At 31.2% G+C, this 20,766-nt stretch overlaps 1 protein-coding gene across 1 annotated transcript; it reads left to right on the top strand.

The window, feature by feature from the left end:
* The first annotated feature begins 975 nt into the window (after positions 1-975).
* Positions 976-20,233, top strand: LOC139484566 (protein mono-ADP-ribosyltransferase PARP15-like). The gene is made up of 13 exons (XM_071268337.1): positions 976-1,101; positions 6,603-6,706; positions 7,047-7,162; positions 8,737-8,961; positions 9,862-10,083; positions 10,355-10,385; positions 11,134-11,219; positions 11,846-12,079; positions 12,486-12,716; positions 12,899-12,929; positions 13,873-14,550; positions 15,750-16,836; positions 19,385-20,233. Exons 2-12 carry the CDS (start codon positions 6,616-6,618, stop codon positions 16,025-16,027), a joined length of 2,223 nt encoding a protein of 740 aa, XP_071124438.1. The 5' UTR covers positions 976-1,101; positions 6,603-6,615; the 3' UTR covers positions 16,028-16,836; positions 19,385-20,233.
* Positions 20,234-20,766: the final 533 nt, after the last annotated feature.

Genomic DNA, 20,766 nt, shown 5'->3' with positions numbered 1-20,766 from the left:
AAAACTGTCACGTTGAGGATACATGTAGTACTCACTACTTTTAGAGTGCCCTTTTCACATCGAAGAAAGATACATCATACATATTGTTGGGTTTTTTTTAAATTAGAAAGATATGCTATTTATATTGAGCTTCTATTTGCTTGTCACGGGGACATTTCATTTAAACAAAACAAAGAAATTTTTGAGTCTGTACAATCATATCAGAATTCCTCAAAGATTAAGAACATTCAATTTACATTCTGAATTCCTACTTTCCAACTCTTTGATGCAGACTTCACTCCAGGTCAGTTTCCTACATTATCCAATATTATATTGTATTTTTAGTTTTGATGCCACTTTTATGGGCATTGGGGTTTTTTTGGGGGGGGGGGTCTGTGCGTCCGTCCGCTCGTCCGTTGTTCCGTCCGTCCGTACGTCCGTTTCAGGTTAAAGTTTTTTGTCAAGATAATTTTGAATGAAGTTGAAGACAAATCAACTTAGGGAGCTACCATTTGATTTTTATGGGGGGGCTAGGATGAAATTTGAAAAAAATAGGCAGGACAGGAGTTTTGAGTAAAAAAAAAGGCAGGATGAGAAACTTGTTAAAAAAAAAAAGGCAGGATGACAATTTGTGTAAAAAAAGTCAGGATAAACTAGTAAAAAAAAAGGCAGGACCGAATAGAGTAAAAAATAAAAAGGCAGGACAGAGATTACAACTAAAAAAAAAAGCAGGACAAAATTTTTCATCCTAGCCCCCCCATAAAAATCAAATGGTAGCTCCCTTAAAACCTAGTACATGTGTAGAGTGTTGTCCCTAATTTCACGGTCCACTGAACGTAGAAAATGATAGTGCTAGTGGGGCATTCGTGTACTATGGACACATTCTTGTTTCTTCATTAAGAAAAAAAAAGAAGAAAAAAAAAAAAGATAAAATTTGTACATATTTGGCGGGAAATTAATCGTCATGCAGACTGAGTAGTTTCCCTTTTTAACATTGTACTTTCGTTTTCAACAAACAAGCAAACACCAAAATAAATCAAAGGCAATAAGATAAGTCGACATTTTTCGAACATGACAAAAAGAAAGATGATATATTGTAAAAACATTTAAAAAGGAATACCAGTAAGATTTGTTACTCTCTGTTTTAATATATTGCCTTTATTGGTAATATTGATTACTTATTTCGCAAGTCAATGTTTTGTAGTTTCTTTTTAGATGTCTATGAGTATTTCAAAAGGAAAAGCTATTAAGTATATAAAGGTTTTTGCCGTTACAGATTGAATAATTAATTCATGTTGCAGTTGATAAAATGTACAATTATTATAAAGTTTCTTGTTTAATAGGATCAATCCATGACCTGTAAGGTTGAATTAATTACCTAAATTTAGTAAATCTAAATATTGCTTTGACTTTCACTTTTGGTAAAATGTGAATACTGAAACTTTTATCAAACTAACTTTACTGCTAATTAACCTTTTGTAAAGTTTTGAATTATAATGTTATATATAATGTTTTGAGGTCAATCTGGGAACAGTATGTTAATATATATATGTTCCTGGGTCAGTGGAGGTGATGGTGATAATCATATATGTAATTAGGCCTTTTGTTATTGTAATTTTTTCAAACTAATCCTTTTTGGGATTATCTGATGTGTACTCCTCAGAATCCTTAAACAAGGCCTATTATAGTCTATTTAGGAAAAATTTTGCCAACAACCTCACATGGCGTCTTTTATACCAATACATAATTGTTAATTGTAATATCTCTAGTTGAGACTGTCTGAGATATTAGACTAAGTACTGTGTTAGGATTGCCAATGAGACACTCTCACAAGCAAAAATGCCTAACTGTAAAATAGGATAGCATATTATATATACCACAGGCATGTACATGATGTACATTGCGACACATTCTACTGCACTCACACAGCCTGAACAATTCACCCTGCAGGCTGCAGTAAATATCAAAATAAGAAGATTTGGTAGGATTGATAATGAGACAACTCTCCAGGAATATCCAGATGCTTATTAGTGAAGGATACATTGAGTTAATTTGCAGACAAATAAAAAAAACAGAAAAGATATATATATATAACATTGGCATTAGAGATAACACACAGAATAAATATAACATTGGCATTAGAGATAACACACAGAATAAATATAAAATTGGCATTAGAGATAACACACAGAATAAATATAACATTGGCATTAGAGATAACCCACAAAATAAATATAACATTGGCATTAGAGATAACACACAGAATAAATATAACATTGGCATTAGAGATAACACACAGAATAAATATAACATTGGCATTAGAGATAACCCACAAAATAAATATAACATTGGCATTAGAGATAACACACAGAATAAATATAACATTGGCATTAGAGATAACACACAGAATAAATATAACATTGGCATTAGAGATAACACACAGAATAAATATAACATTGGCATTAGAGATAACACACAGAATAAATATAACATTGGCATTAGAGATAACCCACAAAATAAATATAACATTGGCATTAGAGATAACCCACAGAATAAATATAACATTGGCATTAGAGATAACACACAGAATAAATATAACATTGGCATTAGAGATAACACACAGAATAAATATAACATTGGCATTAGAGATAACACACAGAATAAATATAACATTGGCATTAGAGATAACACACAGAATAAATATAACATTGGCATTAGAGATAACACACAGAATAAATATTACATTGGCATTAGAGATAACACACAAGGCATTGAATGTGTCCAAACAAACTACTTGTTGGTGTATATTAACTACATATAAGAGTTAAAATTGCCAGAATTATTTGAATTGTCTAGAGTAAGGGGTTCAATAAATCGCAGGGGGTCAAAATACCATGGCAAAGTAAAATTTTCAAAATATCTTTTCTAGCAAGTTTAATACATACAAACTGCTTATTTGTGTATTCTAACTACATTTAAAAGTTAGAAATACCAGAACTTTTTAAATTAGAGGTCTAGAGTGAGGGGTTCAATATACAGCAAGGGGGGTCAAAATACCATGGCAATTTAAAGTAAAATTTTCAAAATATCTTTTCCATCAAAGTAAATACATACAAACTACTTGTGTGTGTATATTAACAACATATAAGAGCTAAAATTGCCAGATTTTTTTGAATTGTCTATAGTAAGGGGTTCAATATATCGCAGGGGGTCAAAATACAATGACAAAGTAAAATTTCAAAATATCTTTTCCAGCAAGTTTAATAAATACATCTACCTATGGGTGTATTCTAACTACATAAAAGAGTTAGAATTGATAGAATTTCTGAAATTAAAGGCCTAGAGTAGGGGGTTCAATATACCGCAGGGGGGTCCAAATACCATGGCAAAGTAAAATTTCCCCCTACTATAGACCTTGAATTTCAAAAATTCAAGGTTCTAACTCCTTAACATAGTTATAATACTCCAATAAGTAGTTTGTATGTATTTAATATACTGGAAAAGATATTTTTGAAAATTTTACTTAGCCATGGTATTTTGACCCCCCTGCGGTATATTGAACCCCCTACTATAGACCTTGAATTTCAAAAATTCAAGCTATTCTAAATCCTTAACATAGTTATATTACTCCAATAAGTAGTTTGTATGTATTTAATATACTGCAAAAGACATTTGTAAAATTTTACTTAGCCATGGTATTTTGACCCCCCTGCGGTATATTGAACCCCCTACTATAGACCTTGAATTTCAAAAATTCAAGTTATTCTAACTCCTTAACATAGTTGTTTTACTCCAATAAGTAGTATGTATGTATTTAATATACTGGAAAAGATATTTTGAAAATTTTACTTAGCCATGGTATTTTGACCCCCCTGCGGTATATTGAACCCCCTGCTATAGACCTTCAATTTCAAAAATTCAAGCTATTCTAACTCCTTAACATAGTTATAATACTCCAATAAGTAGTTTGTATGTATTAAATAAACTGGAAAAGATATTTTGAAAATTTTACTTAGCCATGGTATTTTGAACCCCCTGCGGTATATTGAACCCCCTACTATAGACCTAGAATTTCAAAAATTCAAGCTATTCTAAATCCTTAACATAGTTATATTACTCCAATAAGTAGTTTGTATGTATTTAATATACTGGAAAAGATATTTTGAAAATTTTACTTAGCCATGGTATTTTGACCCCCCTGCGGTATATTGAACCCCCTACTATAGACCTTGAATTTCAAAAATTCAAGCTATTCTAAATCCTTAACATAGTTGTATTACTCCAATAAGTTGTTTGTATGTATTTAATATACTGGAAAAGATATTTTGAAAATTTTACTTAGCCATGGTATTTTGACCCCCCTGCGGTATATTGAACCCCCTACTATAGACCTTCAATTTCAAAAATTCAAGCTATTCTAACTCCTTAACATAGTTATAATACTCCAATAAGTAGTTTGTATGTATTTAATATACTGGAAAAGATATTTTGAAAATTTTACTTAGCCATGGTATTTTGACCCCCCTGCGGTATATTGAACCCCCTACTATAGACCTTGAATTTCAAAAATTGAAGCTATTCTAACTCCTTAACATAGTTATATTACTCCAATAAGTAGTTTGTATGTATTTAATATACTGGAAAAGATATTTGTAAAATTTTACTTAGCCATGGTATTTTGACCCCCTGCGGTATATTGAACCCACTACTATAGACCTTGAATTTCAAAAATTGAAGCTATTCTAACTCCTTAACATAGTTATAATACTCCAATAAGTAGTTTGTATGTATTTAATATACTGGAAAAGATATTTGTAGAATTTTACTTAGCCATGGTATTTTGACCCCCCTGCGGTATATTGAACCCCCTACTATAGACCTTCAATTTCAAAAATTGAAGCTATTCTTACTCCTTACCATAGTTATAATACTCCAATAAGTAGTTTGTATGTATATAATATACTGGAAAAGATATTTTGAAAATGTTACTTAGCCATGGTATTTTGACCCCCCTGCGGTATATTGAAACCCCTACTATAGACCTTTAATTTCAAAAATTGAAGCTATTCTAACTCCTTTACATAGTTATATTACTCCAATAAGTAGTTTGTATGTATTAAATAAACTGGAAAAGACATTTTGAAAATTTTACTTAGCCATGGTATTTTGACCCCCCTGCGGTATATTGAACCCCCTACTAAAGACCTTGAATTTCAAAAATTTAAGCTATTCTAAATCCTTAACATAGTTATATTACTCCAGTAAGTAGTTTGTATGTATTTAATATACTGGAAAAGATATTTTGAAAATTTTACTTAGCCATGGTATTTTGACCCCCCTGCGGTATATTGAACCCCCTACTATAGACCTTCAATTTAAAAAATTCAAGCTATTCTAACTCCTTAACATAGTTATAATACTCCAATAAGTAGTTTGTATGTATTAAATAAACTGGAAATGATATTTTGAAAATTTTACTTAGCCATGGTATTTTGAACCCCCTGCGGTATATTGAACCCCTTACTATAGACAATTCAAAAAAATCTGGCAATTTTAGCTCTTTTATGTAGTTAATATACACACACAAGTAGTTTGTATGTATTAACTTTGATGGAAAAGATATTTTGAAAATTTTACTTTGCCATGGTATTTTGACCCCCCTGCGGTATATTGAACCCCTTACTATAGACAATTCAAAAAAATCTGGCAATTTTAGCTCTTATATATAGTTAATATACACACACAAGTAGTTTGTATGTATTAAGTTTGATGAAAAAGATATTTTGAAAATTTTACTTTGCCATGGTATTTTGACCCCCCTGCGGTATATTGAACCCCCTACTTAAAACCACAAATTTAAAAAAATGATAGCCAATAAATAGTTAATTAGATTATCTGCAATACTATTTATCAAAAACAGGGGGGTTCAATATACCGCAGGGGGGTTCAAAATACCATATGTGAAAAATGACCCCGGGGTCAAAATACCATGCGGTATAATGACCCCGGGGTCATTTTACCGCATGGTATTTTGACCCCGGGTTCACTTTTTAGGGGGTTCAAAATACCATATGACACCGGTACGACGAAATCGAGAAAAACAATCGAGTTGAGAGGACTAATGATAATCTGTTTATCGCTATTTTACCTATGAAGACGTTGTCAATTTCATTAACAACGCCATGTGCCTCCTTAGTTTCTAGCGATAATTGTCCATCTCAAGCGAGTAGCATAATATATAAATTATCACAAAAAAAGATCAAAGGAAAAATGCACAAAATAGAGAAAACAGTGGTTCCCTCCGTAAAATATCAAGTATATTCTTTCGAAATATACAAATATTGTCAAGAATTTCAATAACGGTTGAGTACCAGTCTATAGCTATGTTCAGTTAAAATCTAAACAACAATTTCAAAATAAAAGTTTAATTGATGACAACAGAATTATTTTATTTGAGGTCAAATGAGAATGTTGGTTTGGCAACCAAAAATGTAATATAATTATATGCTCCAAGTACTATTATGTGTTAAAAGTACTGTTGACCAAATTTTTTTCAAAATATGAGCTGCAGATCATGTTAAATCATGGTTATAATCAATAATATTAACTCTTCCATATTTCAGCTAGAAATAAATAATGGGGGATGTTTTTAGTAAGAAGGAAGGGAAATCTCCAACAAGAAACCCGACACAGATAGCCAGGGACACCAACTTACATACAAATAAAGGTAACAAAGACAATTTGTATTTAACCGATAACATGTTGGATGATGCTAATCAAAGACTAGTTATATATATGTAGGAAAAAGACTTACACTATTCTGAAAGAATGATAAGACATAAATATTAGTTGAATTGTTTTACATTTTGTAATCGCTTGGTATCTTATATCTAACTATAGATCACTATACCATAATGTCTTTTTCTTATATTTGAAGGATATATACTATTACTTGTTATTGTTTGTTTGATAAAATATTGTTTTTGGTTAAAAGTTATCTGACTGAATTGCCAATCATACCATGTCTTCTTAATGCTCCTTATATATTATTTATTTTTTATTACCAGCTTTATCAAAGTCTACACCAGACTTACTTGAGGAACAAAAACCAAGACGGAGAAAGTTTGTAAAGATTGGAAATATCAAAGTTAGCATAATACAGGGAAAGATAGCTGAAGAGAACGTAAGCATTATCTAAGTTAGAGTAATACAGGAAAGATAGCAGAAGAGAATGTAAGAGTTATCTAACTTGTTGCACTTCTTTTCTCGTTTTCAATAAATTTGGCAAAGCAAAATATACAATTAAACGATTTTATAGTTACTTTGATATTTTATGAAAGATAACATTGTTCAAATGTTAATTTTATTTTCCTCGTTTTTAGCTCACCTGGCCCAAAGGGCCAAGTGAGCTTTTCTCATCACTTGGCGTCCGGCGTCCGGCTTCCGGCGTCGTTAACTTTTACAAAAATCTTCTCCTCTGAAACTGCTGGGCCAAATTTAACCAAACATGGTCAAAATCATTATTAGGGTATCTAGTTTAAAAATTGTGTCCGGTGACCCGCCCAACCAACCAAGATGGCCGCCATGGCTAAAAAAAGAACATAGGAGTAAAATGCAGTTTTTGGCTTATAACTCAAAAACCAAAGCATTTAGTGCAAATCTGACATGGGATAAAATTGTTAATCATGTCAAGATCTATCTGCCCTGAAATTTTGAGATGAATCGGACAACCCGTTGATAGGTTGCTGCCCCTGAATTGGTAATTTTAAGGAAATTTTGCTGTTTTTGGTTATTATCTTGTATATTATTATAGATAGAGATAAACTGTAAACAGCAAAAATGTTCAGTAAAGTAAGATCTACAAAGAAGTCAACAGGACCAAAATGGTCTGTTGACCCCTTAAGGAGTTATTGCCCGTTATAGTCAATTTTTAACCATTTTTCGTAAATCTTAGTCATCTTTTACAAAAATCTTCTCCTCTGAAACTACTGGGCCAAATTAAACCAAACTTGGCCACAATCATCATTTGGGTATCTAGTTTAAAAATTGTGTCCGGTGACCTGGCCAACCAACCAAGATGGCCACCATGGCTAAAAATAGAACATAGGGGTGAAATGTAGATTTTGGCTTATAACTCTGAAACCACAGCCTTAAGAGCAAATCTGACATGGGGTAGAATTGTTTATCAGGTTAAGATCTATCTGCCCTGAAATTTTCAGATGAATCTGACAACCCGTTGTTGGGTTGCTGCCCCTGAATTGGTAATTTTCAGGAAATTTTGCTGTTTTTGGTTATTATCTTGAATATTATTATAGATAGAGATAAACTGTAAACATCAATAATGTTAAGCAAAGTAAGATTTACAAATAAGTCAACATGACGGAAATTGTCAATTGACCCCTAAGGAGTTATTGTCCTTTATAGTCAATTTTTAATAATTTTCATAAAATTTGTAAATTTTAACTAACATTTTCCACTGAAACTACTGGGCCAAGTTCATTATAGATAGAGATAATTGTAAGCAGCAAGAATGCTCAGTAAAGTAAGATGTACAAACACATCACTATCACCAAAACACAATTTTGTCATGAATCCATCTGCTTCCTTTGTTTAATATTCACATAGACCAAGGTGAGCGACTCAGGCTCTTTAGAGCCTCTAGTTATTTTACTTAAAATTTATGTTCCAGTACCATGCATTGTTAAATAACTTTACTAATCTCTGATGATTATTCTGTGAATTATATTTTTGTTGTAGGCAGATGTAATTGTAAATAGTGTGAACAGTGACCTTGACCTTGAAACGGGTCGTGGGTCAAAGGCTTTAGCTGACAGTGGGGGTGATGCAATTCAGAAAGAATGTGAGGAGAACTATCCAGGGGGGATAACTGAGAATGAAGTTGCTGTAACCAATGGTGGAAATCTAAAATGTCGTAAAGTGTATCATGTGACCTTACCTAAATGGGAGGACAACAACAAACAGGTAATTAAACTTAAGATCACAAAAATACTGAACTCCGAGGATAATTCCAAGCGGAAAGTCCCTAATCACATGGCCAAATCAAAAGCATGCAACCACACATCAAACGAATGGATAACATCTGTCATATTTCTGACTTGGTACAGGCATTTTCTTATGTAGAAAATTGTGGATTAAATCTTGTTTTATAACTAGCTAAACCTCTCACTTGTATGACAGTTGCATAATTTTACTCCATAATATTGACAACAATATGTGAACAAAAGGATTTCTAGGTTAAATCAAAATAGGATTCATTTCATGAAATAACTTGATTAAGGGAAAGTAAGATTTAAAAGGGGAGGGGTCTATGCGGTCTCAAACAAGTAAATTTTGTTATGACTTATATAAATAATATCCCCAATGCTAAAGAAAATAAAATGAATTGATTTTAATTTATCATGAATGTCATGAAAAATGTTTGAAAAAAAGTTGTAAGTTGCTAGAAAAAACCCTGATACAAAACAGTTGTTATAAAATATCAAATTGCCCTATAGATGAAAGATACAGAGAAATAGAGAAAGACTATTTATTTTGACATCAACAGGTCAAAGGTCAAAGTCACTGTTATTAAAACAATTAAATTGGTTTTGGGATGGAATCCCGAAATGAATTGTTACACTTTTATGAAGATGAAAAATTAGCAATAGTAGTCCATGTTTATTTCTTCCTCCAAGCTTACATAAGTATTTTGAACCCTTGAAATAAATATATAAAAAATGTTGTCTCAGTGTCTCTCTATAATCAATGTACAGTTTGGACATTTCAATTTAAAGACCATTGCAGGTCATTTAAATATGCAATGGGTTCAAGGGCTGGACAAAGTGCTGCTCAAAGTATAAGTTGAGTTTATATGTTTTATAGGCAATAACCACAGCTATGACCAACTGTCTAACTATGGCAGAACAGTATGGAGTTACTTCCCTTGCCTTACCTCCCTTTGGATCAGGATACTTGAACTACCCAGATGATATATTGACAGATACCATGCTTCAGTCAGTCGTGGACTTTGAACAGTTATTTCATTCCACTTCTATCGATTCTATTGTTATAGTTTGTCATAGAACACAGAATTCTGTATATAGGGTAGGTTTATGCATCACAATTTTAAACATTTGGCCTTTAAGTTTTCACACAATGCATATTTTGGTTTACTGCTTTAAAATCTAAATTTACTGATTCCGGTACTATTTTTTTTACCAATATTTTGTATGAAACATTTTCATTTGTATCTATAAGGAATTGTATTGTGTTGAATACTCTTGTAAGGTTTTCTGCTTGCTGGACGTCCAATGATCAATCAATAACTATGTATAGGATTTAAAGAAAGAAAAATATAAATATATCTTATTTTCAGGCATTTGAAAGGAAAGCAAGGGAAATATCAGGTAAGAAAGACATTCATAAGTTAAGGTTAGAAATATGGAGAACTTTTAACATATCTAGGTTTCCTCAAAGACAGAGAGATTGAATAGGTTCTGTCTAATAAAAAAAATTCTAAAACCTTTCAAACCTGACTAATTCTTGTGTAATTTTTATACAAATTAAAATCTGAGACACTCTATATGAAAAGTGAGATCTATGGTATATATAAGACAATGAGACAGCAACCCAACAATACAAATAACTCTAGAGGGCAATATACAGTCTTCATTTTATAGGTCTTCAACTGTTCTTGACATTTAACTATTTTGTTTTGAACCTTCCTGATGAAGATAAATCCAGAAAAGAGCTTCAGACTCATGACTATAACATTAAAACATGATTTTTTTCCTTCATCAATAGACAAAGTATCTACAAAGTTGTAAATGAATTGGGCAAAAGTAAATAAAGATTGCTATCAACAGCATTAGTCCAAATCAAAAATCATTCAGATATGTCATGGGACAATCACACCGACAAGGTTCCTGATTAGGGGTAGACACATATTCTTTTTTGAAATAGGTTTTTTTTTTCAGAGACAGTGAAAATATGATCAAGTAAATGCTATGAACCTTTAGGGCTAGGGGTAAAGTGCTCACAGAATTAAGATGCTTGAGTATTGAATTTTTGTATAGAGAAACACTAATTTTATATTTAAGGGAGAGTTTTAGTCGTTCTCTACTGTTATACCATTATAAACTGTACAATTTTTAGGTGCTGTATCTCAGGGTGGCAGTCATTCCTGTAAATGTGGAAATATTAATGTTATAATACAGAAAGGGACTATCACTAAACAAAGGGTAAGACGTTAAAACAAATTCTTCACATTAGGAACCTTGCCACAAGGATTTATTTAGTAAAACTTCTTACTATATAAACCATTGTTGGTATGGACTTTTCCAAGATCTCCAAGTATTTATGATGAACTGGACTGAATTGGTTTTTTTTCAGATTCAATATGTGAATAACCACAAATAATGAAATCCCAGATTGACCTTAAATATTCAACTGCACTTTGTTAAGATTAAATCAAAATCTATTTGTTTCTAGTTGTTCTGTAGCCTGTAAATTTGTTAACTTATTTGTGCTTTAATATGGTCATGCCATAATATGCTCTTTGGATTGCAATGTAACATAACCTTTTCCTTGCCAATAAAATCACATAAGCTGAAGGTATCATTATTCATTGGATACTGTTTTTAATGGATTTCAAGAGTACAGGTGAAGCACAAAATTAAACAAATAACAAAATTAATGTTCTATAAGATTGGATGCACACCTCAGCAAAACCACAAAATAAAACATCCACAAACTTGCAAGTTTTCAGTAATCCACGAAAATAAATAAATCCACAGTTACTGACCTCACAGTGCTTTCTCCCTTTGATTTTATTTCCATTACACATATCATGTTTATTGTTTTCTAGTGTGATGTGATGGTCATAACAGCATCCAAAGAATTAAAGTTGAAATATGGAGCATTATCTAAATCAGTTTTAGAAGCTGCAGGACCAGACATACAGACAGCTTGTGATAATAACTATCCCTCGGGTGTAGACTATGGAGATGTGGCAGCTACCAGAGCATACAAACTTCATTGTAGATTTGTTTACTTTGGTTCTTTACCTGACTGGAAAAATACCTCAGATAATCCACAACAGGTAGGTAGAAGACAGTTTAAAATTCGGGACTAGATGTCCAAGTTAACATTTTTCAGTTTTTTCACAACTTTCACAACAATTTTTTGTGTGTCAGAAATCTATGCTATGTCAAATATTTAATCACAATTCAGAGCTTTATTAAGATTGAAACATGTAGGTTTAGTTGCTTTATTTCAATATATCCTTCTCTTTCAAAAATTATTGGAAACAGAATTAGATAAATGTTTTGATATGACTCCTTAAATATGTAACTACAGTACAAATTATAGCTCCTGTAAATTCTTGGGGTTGAGAAATATTCTACAGGGCTGATAAGTAAATCAAATCATTGTTCAATTTGTAAGATAACCCTTTTTAAAAGGCCTCAACATAGGATATGTATTGTAATCCTATTGCTTTGTTTCAGGTTCTGACAGATTTTATCACTAACTGTCTGGAGAAGGCACATAGCCATGACGCCAAGTATTTAGCCTTCCCCACCCTGGGGACAGGAGCTCTAAAGTACCCCCCTGATGTGATGGCCAAGACTATGGAGAGTTGTATCAGGAGGTTTGATTTGAAGCACGGTGACACAAAGTTACAACACATCTATATTGTTGTGTTTGACAGGAGTAAAGACTGTATGGTGGTGGAAAATGTAAGTTTAATTAAATTAACCACATTTCTTCTCATGATTGAAAAATACATATCCTTTTTAAAAGTTCTTACAATTTGAATAAAAATGCATTTTTATTAAGAACCTTACTGTTTTTGGCTTAACTACATATAGTATCAAAACTTGATTAAACTTCGTATTAATGTATTCTTTTTTTCTTATAGGCTTTGCTTAAGGAATTTCAAGTTACAAAAGGTGAGATTAAAATCTAATAGATTTATCCATTATTAAAATAAAGAGATGTGGTATGATTGCCAATGAGACAACTTTCCAACAAAGTTAAAAGGCAATGAATGTGAGCAATTATATGCAACTATACGGCCTTCAACAATGAGAAAAATCCATACCGTGTGGTCTGATAAGGTTTGATGTTAATTGATATGTGAGGGATCAGTACATGAAATACAGAATCACTTGAGTATAGAATTAATAAAGGTGCTGATAGTCTCAAATGAAGGATTGTCTCCCTTTGAAAGTAGACAATGTTAAAGACTAATTATAAAAAAAATCAAAATCTGACATTTTGAGTAAAAGTTGAATAATATTCTAATATGACAACCTATTATCATCAACCAGTGTAATCAAAGTATATCTACTTTTAGCACAAGCGCATAAATACACAAATCTGGCTGTTCTGTGTTACATGTTTTAAATTAAGAAAGAATTCATGGCAGCCTTAGATTTGTTTTCATTTAACCATGGGTTAGAATTTATACTCATATTCTATATGACAGTTTTTGTAGATAGATAAGTACTGTTGTTTTCTTAAAATAGCAACTTATAATTGTGTAAAGTGTTATGGAATCCTCAGGAGAAAACCTAAACAATCCATGACACTTTAATTTACAGAAATCGAATGGTGATCTTTATGTGACAAAAATGAAGGAAAGTAAGCAAATGTAACATAATTATTCACAGCATATATTCTTGAATTGCTGTTATCAGAAACACTGGAGAAAAGAGTTTTGAAAGCCAGTTATATAAAACATTATGGGCCACATGAAGGAGACATAATAAGACCAAGGTTGCAAAGGGGAGTATTTATGAATTGTAGCAAGGTAACCTTTTTATTTAAATTATGCAATTATTCTTCATTATGTTTTTGTCCTAAACTCATTTATTTTAACCATCATTTTAGGTCTGACTTTAAAGATGCCATCAGCCCCACCCCCTACAGTGGAGCCATCTGCCCCACCAGAGTCCCCAGCTCCTGGAACACCAGCTTTCTTTCTGTGGATGTACCAGTACCAAGACAAACCTCCTAGTTACTGGTCCATATTTGGTCCCGCCAAGTCCCTGAAGGAATGGAACTCACAGACCAAGAGAGAACGTTATAAACTGGTTAAAGTAACTAGACAGATAGAAACAGCTGTCAGTAAAATTGTGGAAGAGACATGGATACCGAAATTTGTTGGAAAAGGTCGTGATGGTGCTGGCTTGGAAGACTTGAATTATACGAATATTCAAGTGACAAAAGTTGAAAGGATTGAAAATACAGAACTGTTTGAAAAGTATGTTCAGATGAGAGGAAAACTATTCCACAAAGCTGGAGTACTAGAGGCACCTTTTGATCAGTTAGGAGATCTTACTAGTGGGATTAAAAAAAGGAAAGTTTTTACGACTGTAAAAGCTGATAAGAATGTTTTTACCGATGTTTACCCTGAGATTAATGAACATTATCTTTTCCATGGTACACAGGAAGATAGGATTACAACAATCGCCACACAGGGTTTTGACATCAGACTGACGGACAAGGCAATGTTTGGAGCAGCCGTCTACGCATCAGAAAGCTCAACAAAGGCAGATCAGTATGCAGGTATAATGTAATCTAAATTCTTTATGTGAACTGCAAAAATTTTTTGTAAATATAATTCCAGTCCTTATTGTCCCCCCACACAATGCTTTGCAGGGGAAAATTAAAAAATACCGGGCGTCTATCAATCCCTCCTGTCTTGTTAGTGCCATTCAAATATTTAAAAAAGTGTTATGTTGGGTGGAAATATTAATTAAATTGAAAATATAATTGTTAGGTGTAATGCTCTTATGTTTGCAATTATTGCCATATTTTTATGACACTTTAAAAAAAAAGTGATGATCAAATATTTTTACCTATAATTACGTCCCTTTAAAATATGATTATTTACATTGGAAATTACGTTGAATTTGCTAAGAAGCATTTATTTGTCTAAGATAGTTATACTTACAGTTTTAAAGAAAAGGAAAAAGAAGAATATTTTTTAGTTATTGCTTTTGATCCATGGATAGATAAAATATGTGCAACGCAAGGGGGACATTGGAACTTTGTTCTTTTAATTTCCCAACCTTTATCTGACAAGGAAAATGCATAATAGTTTGTTACTGTAGCAGTTGAATAGAATAACAAAAAATATTTTATTTATATTTAACTTCAAATTTCCTTGAAACACTTTGAAAAAAACTCTATATATAGCATGTATATATATTTATATTATAAAATTCATATATTTAAATTTTATCTGTTATATAATATTGGCACTTGCTACGGTTTCATTGAAATGTAACAATTACAAAAAAAGTTATTGTTATATTGGAGACTTATTACGGGAATAAAGGGTTTGGAAAGGAACTAATTAATTACCAAACTAATTCAATGTAACTGTTAAGCCAGTGCCTATAATACATGTAACTGTAGCCAGTGCTATAATACTTGTATCCATAACTATTAACATGGTAAATCACAGATCTGGGGTTCAATTAAAGGGGGTAATATTGTCTGTAATGGTAAAATAGTATTCTCTGCAGAGCCGTGAATTTTTTGTTTGTTGATGATTTTATTTCAATAACTGATGTATTTTCTGTAAAACAGTGGGGAAGAGGAGGGAACGTTAATAGTTTTCTTAATAGTACATGTATGTAAAGGTTAAAAACATTTTGTTAATTGTTTAATACACATATAGTCAGGTAGTCTCTGTTGATGAGGAATGCTATCTTTATTATAAAGTTTGTGGGATGATCTGTTATCATTTTATTTTGAAGATAAAAAAAGTGAAAGGGACAAATCTAAGCCAAAGAAGATGATTTTGTTGCGAATGGCTCTTGGAGAAATCTTTGTCACAGAAACAGAAAAGAAGTTTGCTCGTCCCCCGTGTAAATCTTGTGAGAAAGACAAATGTACCGATCCTTCCCATAATTCCTCAGGACACGGATCGTATGACTCAGTTGTTGTTGATGGGTCGTGGAATTTCCGTGAGTTTCTTGCTTTTGATGCGTCACAGTGTTATCCTGAGTATGTGATTACTTATCAGCGAGTATAATGACAGTATATATGTGATAGATCTAAACGTGCCATTATTATTTAAATGTGATTATTTGTGATTTAACTTTAATGGATGATTTTTTAGTTATTTTATGTCAGTTTGAAATAATGATATTTTTTTCTGGACACCATTCTGCCTGTGGTGAATGTCCCTGTGTTTGGTTAAAGTTTTTGGTCCAGGTACTTTTAGATAAAGTTGAAGTCACATCAATTTGAAATTTAGTACACATGTCTCCTTTGATATGATCTCAATTTCATGGTCCACTGAACATGGAAAATGATAAAGTAAGTGGGGCATCTGTGTACTATGTACACATTGTTGTTCTGTTTTTTTCTCAAATGCCTCAAATTTTAACACAGTGAAATTCAATAGAAAAAGCCGTGAAAATGTGGAGTTGACTTGAAAAAACATTAAGCTCTTTTACCAATTTTGTAAATATAAGGGCATTTCCATCCATGGCTATATTCACTTTTGGAATAACCCATGTTATTTTATATTAACTATTTACATCACCCATTTTTATTGTGTTACATTATCAAGTGTTTTTACCAATGCCTACTTAAGTCTATATTTATATTGAGATATTATATTGGAATGTTTGTTTCTGTGTTTATAATTGTGATTATGAAGTGTCCTTGGATATTTGCAGCATTTAAAGTTATATCAGAAGTTATAGAGAAGAACAACCCAAATAATTGAAGAAGGTGCTTAACTTAAATGTGTATGCTTATTTTTATCATCTTTTCATTCCATGCACATGCACATCTCCAGCTGTGGGAATTTGTTGCTACATTGAAGACCTGTTGGTGATCTTCCCTTACAGAAAAATAAGGCTTCTTGCAAATATTTGCGGCAATGTTGCTGCAAATAGTTGCGGCAATATTGCTGCAAATATTCATTTTTCGTATGCAAATTAGTTTTCTTGCAAACAGTTGCTGCAACATTGCCGCAACAAATTGCGGCAATATTGCTGCAAATGTTTGCGGGAAAATCAGTAGCTGTGATTGTTGCAGCAATATTGCGGCAAGTTCATTAGCTGCAATGTTGCAGCAATATTGCAGGAAAATTAATTTCTTGCAATATTGCAGCAATATTGCAGCAAATCTTTCAACAATTCAGGTGTAAAATTTGAATTAAAAACTAAAAATTTAAAAATTTATGTTTTAATAAAAAAAAAAAAAAATGTCTCTGTCCTCTATAGGTTGAAAATGGTCTCTGTCCTCTATAGGTTGTCGTGTTACATCTGTGTAGCTTTTAGTTCTGTTTCTCTGTAAGTCTCGCTGTCCTTAAAGTTGAATTTTCTGATTTCAAAAATACTGCAAAATAAAAGTTGAATAATTTTAATTAGTAGACATAAAAAAAATAACTAAAATTATAAAGATATACAGATATAAGTTACTACTATTTAATTTAATTGTGGATGTAACGTGTCTTCTGATTGGCTGACATTATTTTGTTATCAGCCCATATACATAATTTAGTCATGTGACCGTGATGTCATCAACGTTTTTTCATAGTTTTTTACGGTTTAAAATGGAATTTAGAATTAAATTATAAGAAATGACTGTAATATTTTTTCTGTCTATTCAAAATAACATAAAAAATTTGGTGCTCACTGTTAAATGACTTGCTATGCATGAATTTGTTTCACTTAAAGGGTCAATGTCTAAAAGTGATTAAGTCCTTCTAGAAATTGCATATAACTATTGATTGAATACATTTAACCTCATGCCAGTACTAGGTTGTTATTGTTTTTCTGAATATTTGTTTTTCATTGAACTATAACATAATTGGTCTTGTCTATTCTTTAAAATGTTAATTTTTGTGATAAGTTGTGTATATATATATGAAAGCTATACATTGTTGCCATTTGTTGACAAACCTCTTATTGGCAGTTAAATCACAGATCTCTAATTTAATACCAAACTGCTTTTATTAGAAGATTTCTTGTTTCAATTTAAGTAATGTTATTTCTAAAACATACAGTAATAAAAAGATTTAAAAAAATATCTCCTGTCTTACACAATTTTGATAATATTCATGTGCATAAATCTATTGTATAATACTTTTGCCAACTCTATTAAATTAAAAAGACTCTTTATTTATCACTATTTAAACTGTTAAAGAGCATGCACTTATTCAAAATGGTGGACATTCAAATCCATTGTACTTACCAAAAGATGTTGTCCAAATTGTGTGTAAACACAAATCTTCCTGAATCCAAGAGTCATGTCAACTGAAGGCTATCATCTGCACTACCCAGTGTCAATAGAATCAATTGGAACTTTTGGATCTAACATGTCTAAATCCATTGTAAAATTCATATTACTTTGTTCCTGATAGAAGACATCTTTGTTTGTTGTATGCATGTTCATGTCCAGTTCAAATTTTGAATATATGTTGATCAAGGTTGCTTAGGGTATTGTTTCAATGTGATCCCTTTGAAATTTGCCCATAATTATAAATATCAATTGCCTAAATCTTGAATATTTGTTATTTATTATAATAAAAAATAATTATAAATACATTTTTTTTTATCTTTGGTGTTATAAGTTATAATGGAAATATATACAAAGAAGAAATGCTCTGCCCTTAATTTGGCCTCTAACTCTGTGTACATTAATTTATGGTACTTCCTGTCTTTACCACTACACAGAGATAAATGAAAACCAGATGGGCATGGCACATTACATTTCTATCACCAGCTCATATTACTAATTGAGATGAGAAAGATAATTTGTGTATAAATAATTTTAAAATAATGATACTAGAAATTAAACTGCAGGTGAGGCTAAATTCATTTGATGGAAAATATTATAATTAAAAATATTGTTCAAAGCAAAATGTCACAAAAAAGTGACAAAAAGGCATAATAATACATATAGAACAAACATTATTATGACTCAATTATTTAGATTAAATTTGTTGAAATAAATACCAAAGTATTCTTTCCTTACAAAATATCATATAATTGTGATAAACGTGCAGTTTAGGAATACTTTATAAGCATTAATTGTTATTTGAAGATTATTTCAAATAAATTATTCAAATATCCAGATATATCTGAGTAAAATAAAGTATGACCATAACAAATTTAGATAATTTGAAGTAATTCCATAATCGAATGTTCAAAGAAACCATATGTTGTGTATTATTTGAACCTTAAATCTTTAAAAAAAAAAAAAGTCATATGTAATATTTTAAAATGCTTGAAATATTGGTGCAATACTACATGTCTGACATTATTAAAGAAACTTTTCTTGCAAAGTTGTTGCAAATAGTCATTCCTTAAATAATAAAAGAAAAGGTTCCTGCAACTTTCTGGCAAACAAATTCTTTCTTGCAACATTGCAGCAAACTTGCTGCAATTTTCTTGCAAACAAATTTTGTTGCAGTAACATTGCGGGAATATTGCAGGTAGCTGCAACAACCTGCAACTTTCTTGCAAACACTTCTTGCAAACAAATTTGTTTGCCGCAATATTGCCGCTATATTGTTGCAATATTGCAGCAAACTTTTCATTTCTGTAAGGGTTCTGCTGTTGTCTGTTCTATGGTCGGTTTGTTGTCTCTTTGACACATTCCCAAATTCCATTCTCTATTTTATAAAAATTTAAATGACATTGTCCATAATATGTGAAAGTCTAAACAAGTTCAACGAATTTTTACAACTTTTCTTGTGAACTAACAATGAGATTTATATAGTTAATTAGTTGACTCGGGCAGAGTTTTTATGCAAAATTAGTTACTCATGTAAATTTTGCTTGCAGATGGAATTTAGTGAGGGATACCCAATCAAAACCATGTATATATTGTTTCTTAAAGATGCATTATGTCAGTTATGACACTGAAGGATTATTTTTGTATTTAAACTGGAAAGTTGTTCTTTTATGTAAACTAAATAATTTTTATAAGACTTGGTCATAGATTTATATTATATCATTTGTTATTTATAGACTGAATGATTTGTGGCATTATAACTTGATTGTGAGATGCATAAATATAGTTTATTTGATCAGTGGAATTAAGGATCAAACTTTGTGATATTTTTTTTCATAGATATTTTTGTTTTGAAAATTACCTTCGTGTTTTATTTATGTATAAATACCATGACACAAATGTATAGTGGTCTGCTCTTTGCTCTGGTTGTTATCTTTTTCACATATGTCCCATTTCCATTCTCAATTTTATTTCCAATTTTTATATTTATCTTCTTAGAAAGTAGATGTATTTTTAATTTGATGAAAAGTAGAATAAAGACAACGCTTTTTTTTCTATGCTCGGGTTGTTGTCTCTTTGACACATTCCCCATTTCCATTCTCAATTTTATACATTATTTTTACCAAATTACTGATGGTCTTGAACATTCAAAAAATATTTTTCTTTGAATAATAAAGGACAATCAATCAATCAACCAACACATACCTCCGTGGTTGAAAGGGTTCTCTAAAACGTTTCAAGTTAATGTTTCAAAAATATTTATAATAAATTTTAAGATATATTTTCATTTTTTTTTCAAATTATCTACATGAGAATATGTGGAATAATAAGTTGAATATATGTAATTGAGTAAATATGAATATGTAATGTGTCAAAGTTTTTAGGTTAATTATATGTAATTTCTATTTTCATAAATATTTTTGATGGAAATGATAACTGTGATATATAAATAACGTCTTACAATTGTTAAGAAACAATAAATATTCATCATAGATAATGAGTACTCTTTTCTCTTAA

The sequence above is a fragment of the Mytilus edulis genome, chromosome 8, assembly GCF_963676685.1.
Source record: "Mytilus edulis chromosome 8, xbMytEdul2.2, whole genome shotgun sequence".
Taxonomy (NCBI): Eukaryota; Metazoa; Mollusca; class Bivalvia; order Mytilida; family Mytilidae; genus Mytilus; species Mytilus edulis.
The sequence above is the reverse complement of the archived record's forward strand: the minus strand, read 5'-3'. Positions and strand labels throughout refer to the sequence as shown.

Bases quoted from the DNA above. Each gene is read 5' to 3' on its own strand.
- LOC139484566 (XM_071268337.1), top strand. From the start codon at position 6,616: ATGGGGGATGTTTTTAGTAAGAAGGAAGGGAAATCTCCAACAAGAAAC. The intron at 8,962-9,861 runs GTAATTAAACTT...TATGTTTTATAG, and splicing joins GGGAGGACAACAACAAACAG to GCAATAACCACAGCTATGAC. The intron at 11,220-11,845 runs GTAAGACGTTAA...ATTGTTTTCTAG, and splicing joins GGACTATCACTAAACAAAGG to TGTGATGTGATGGTCATAAC.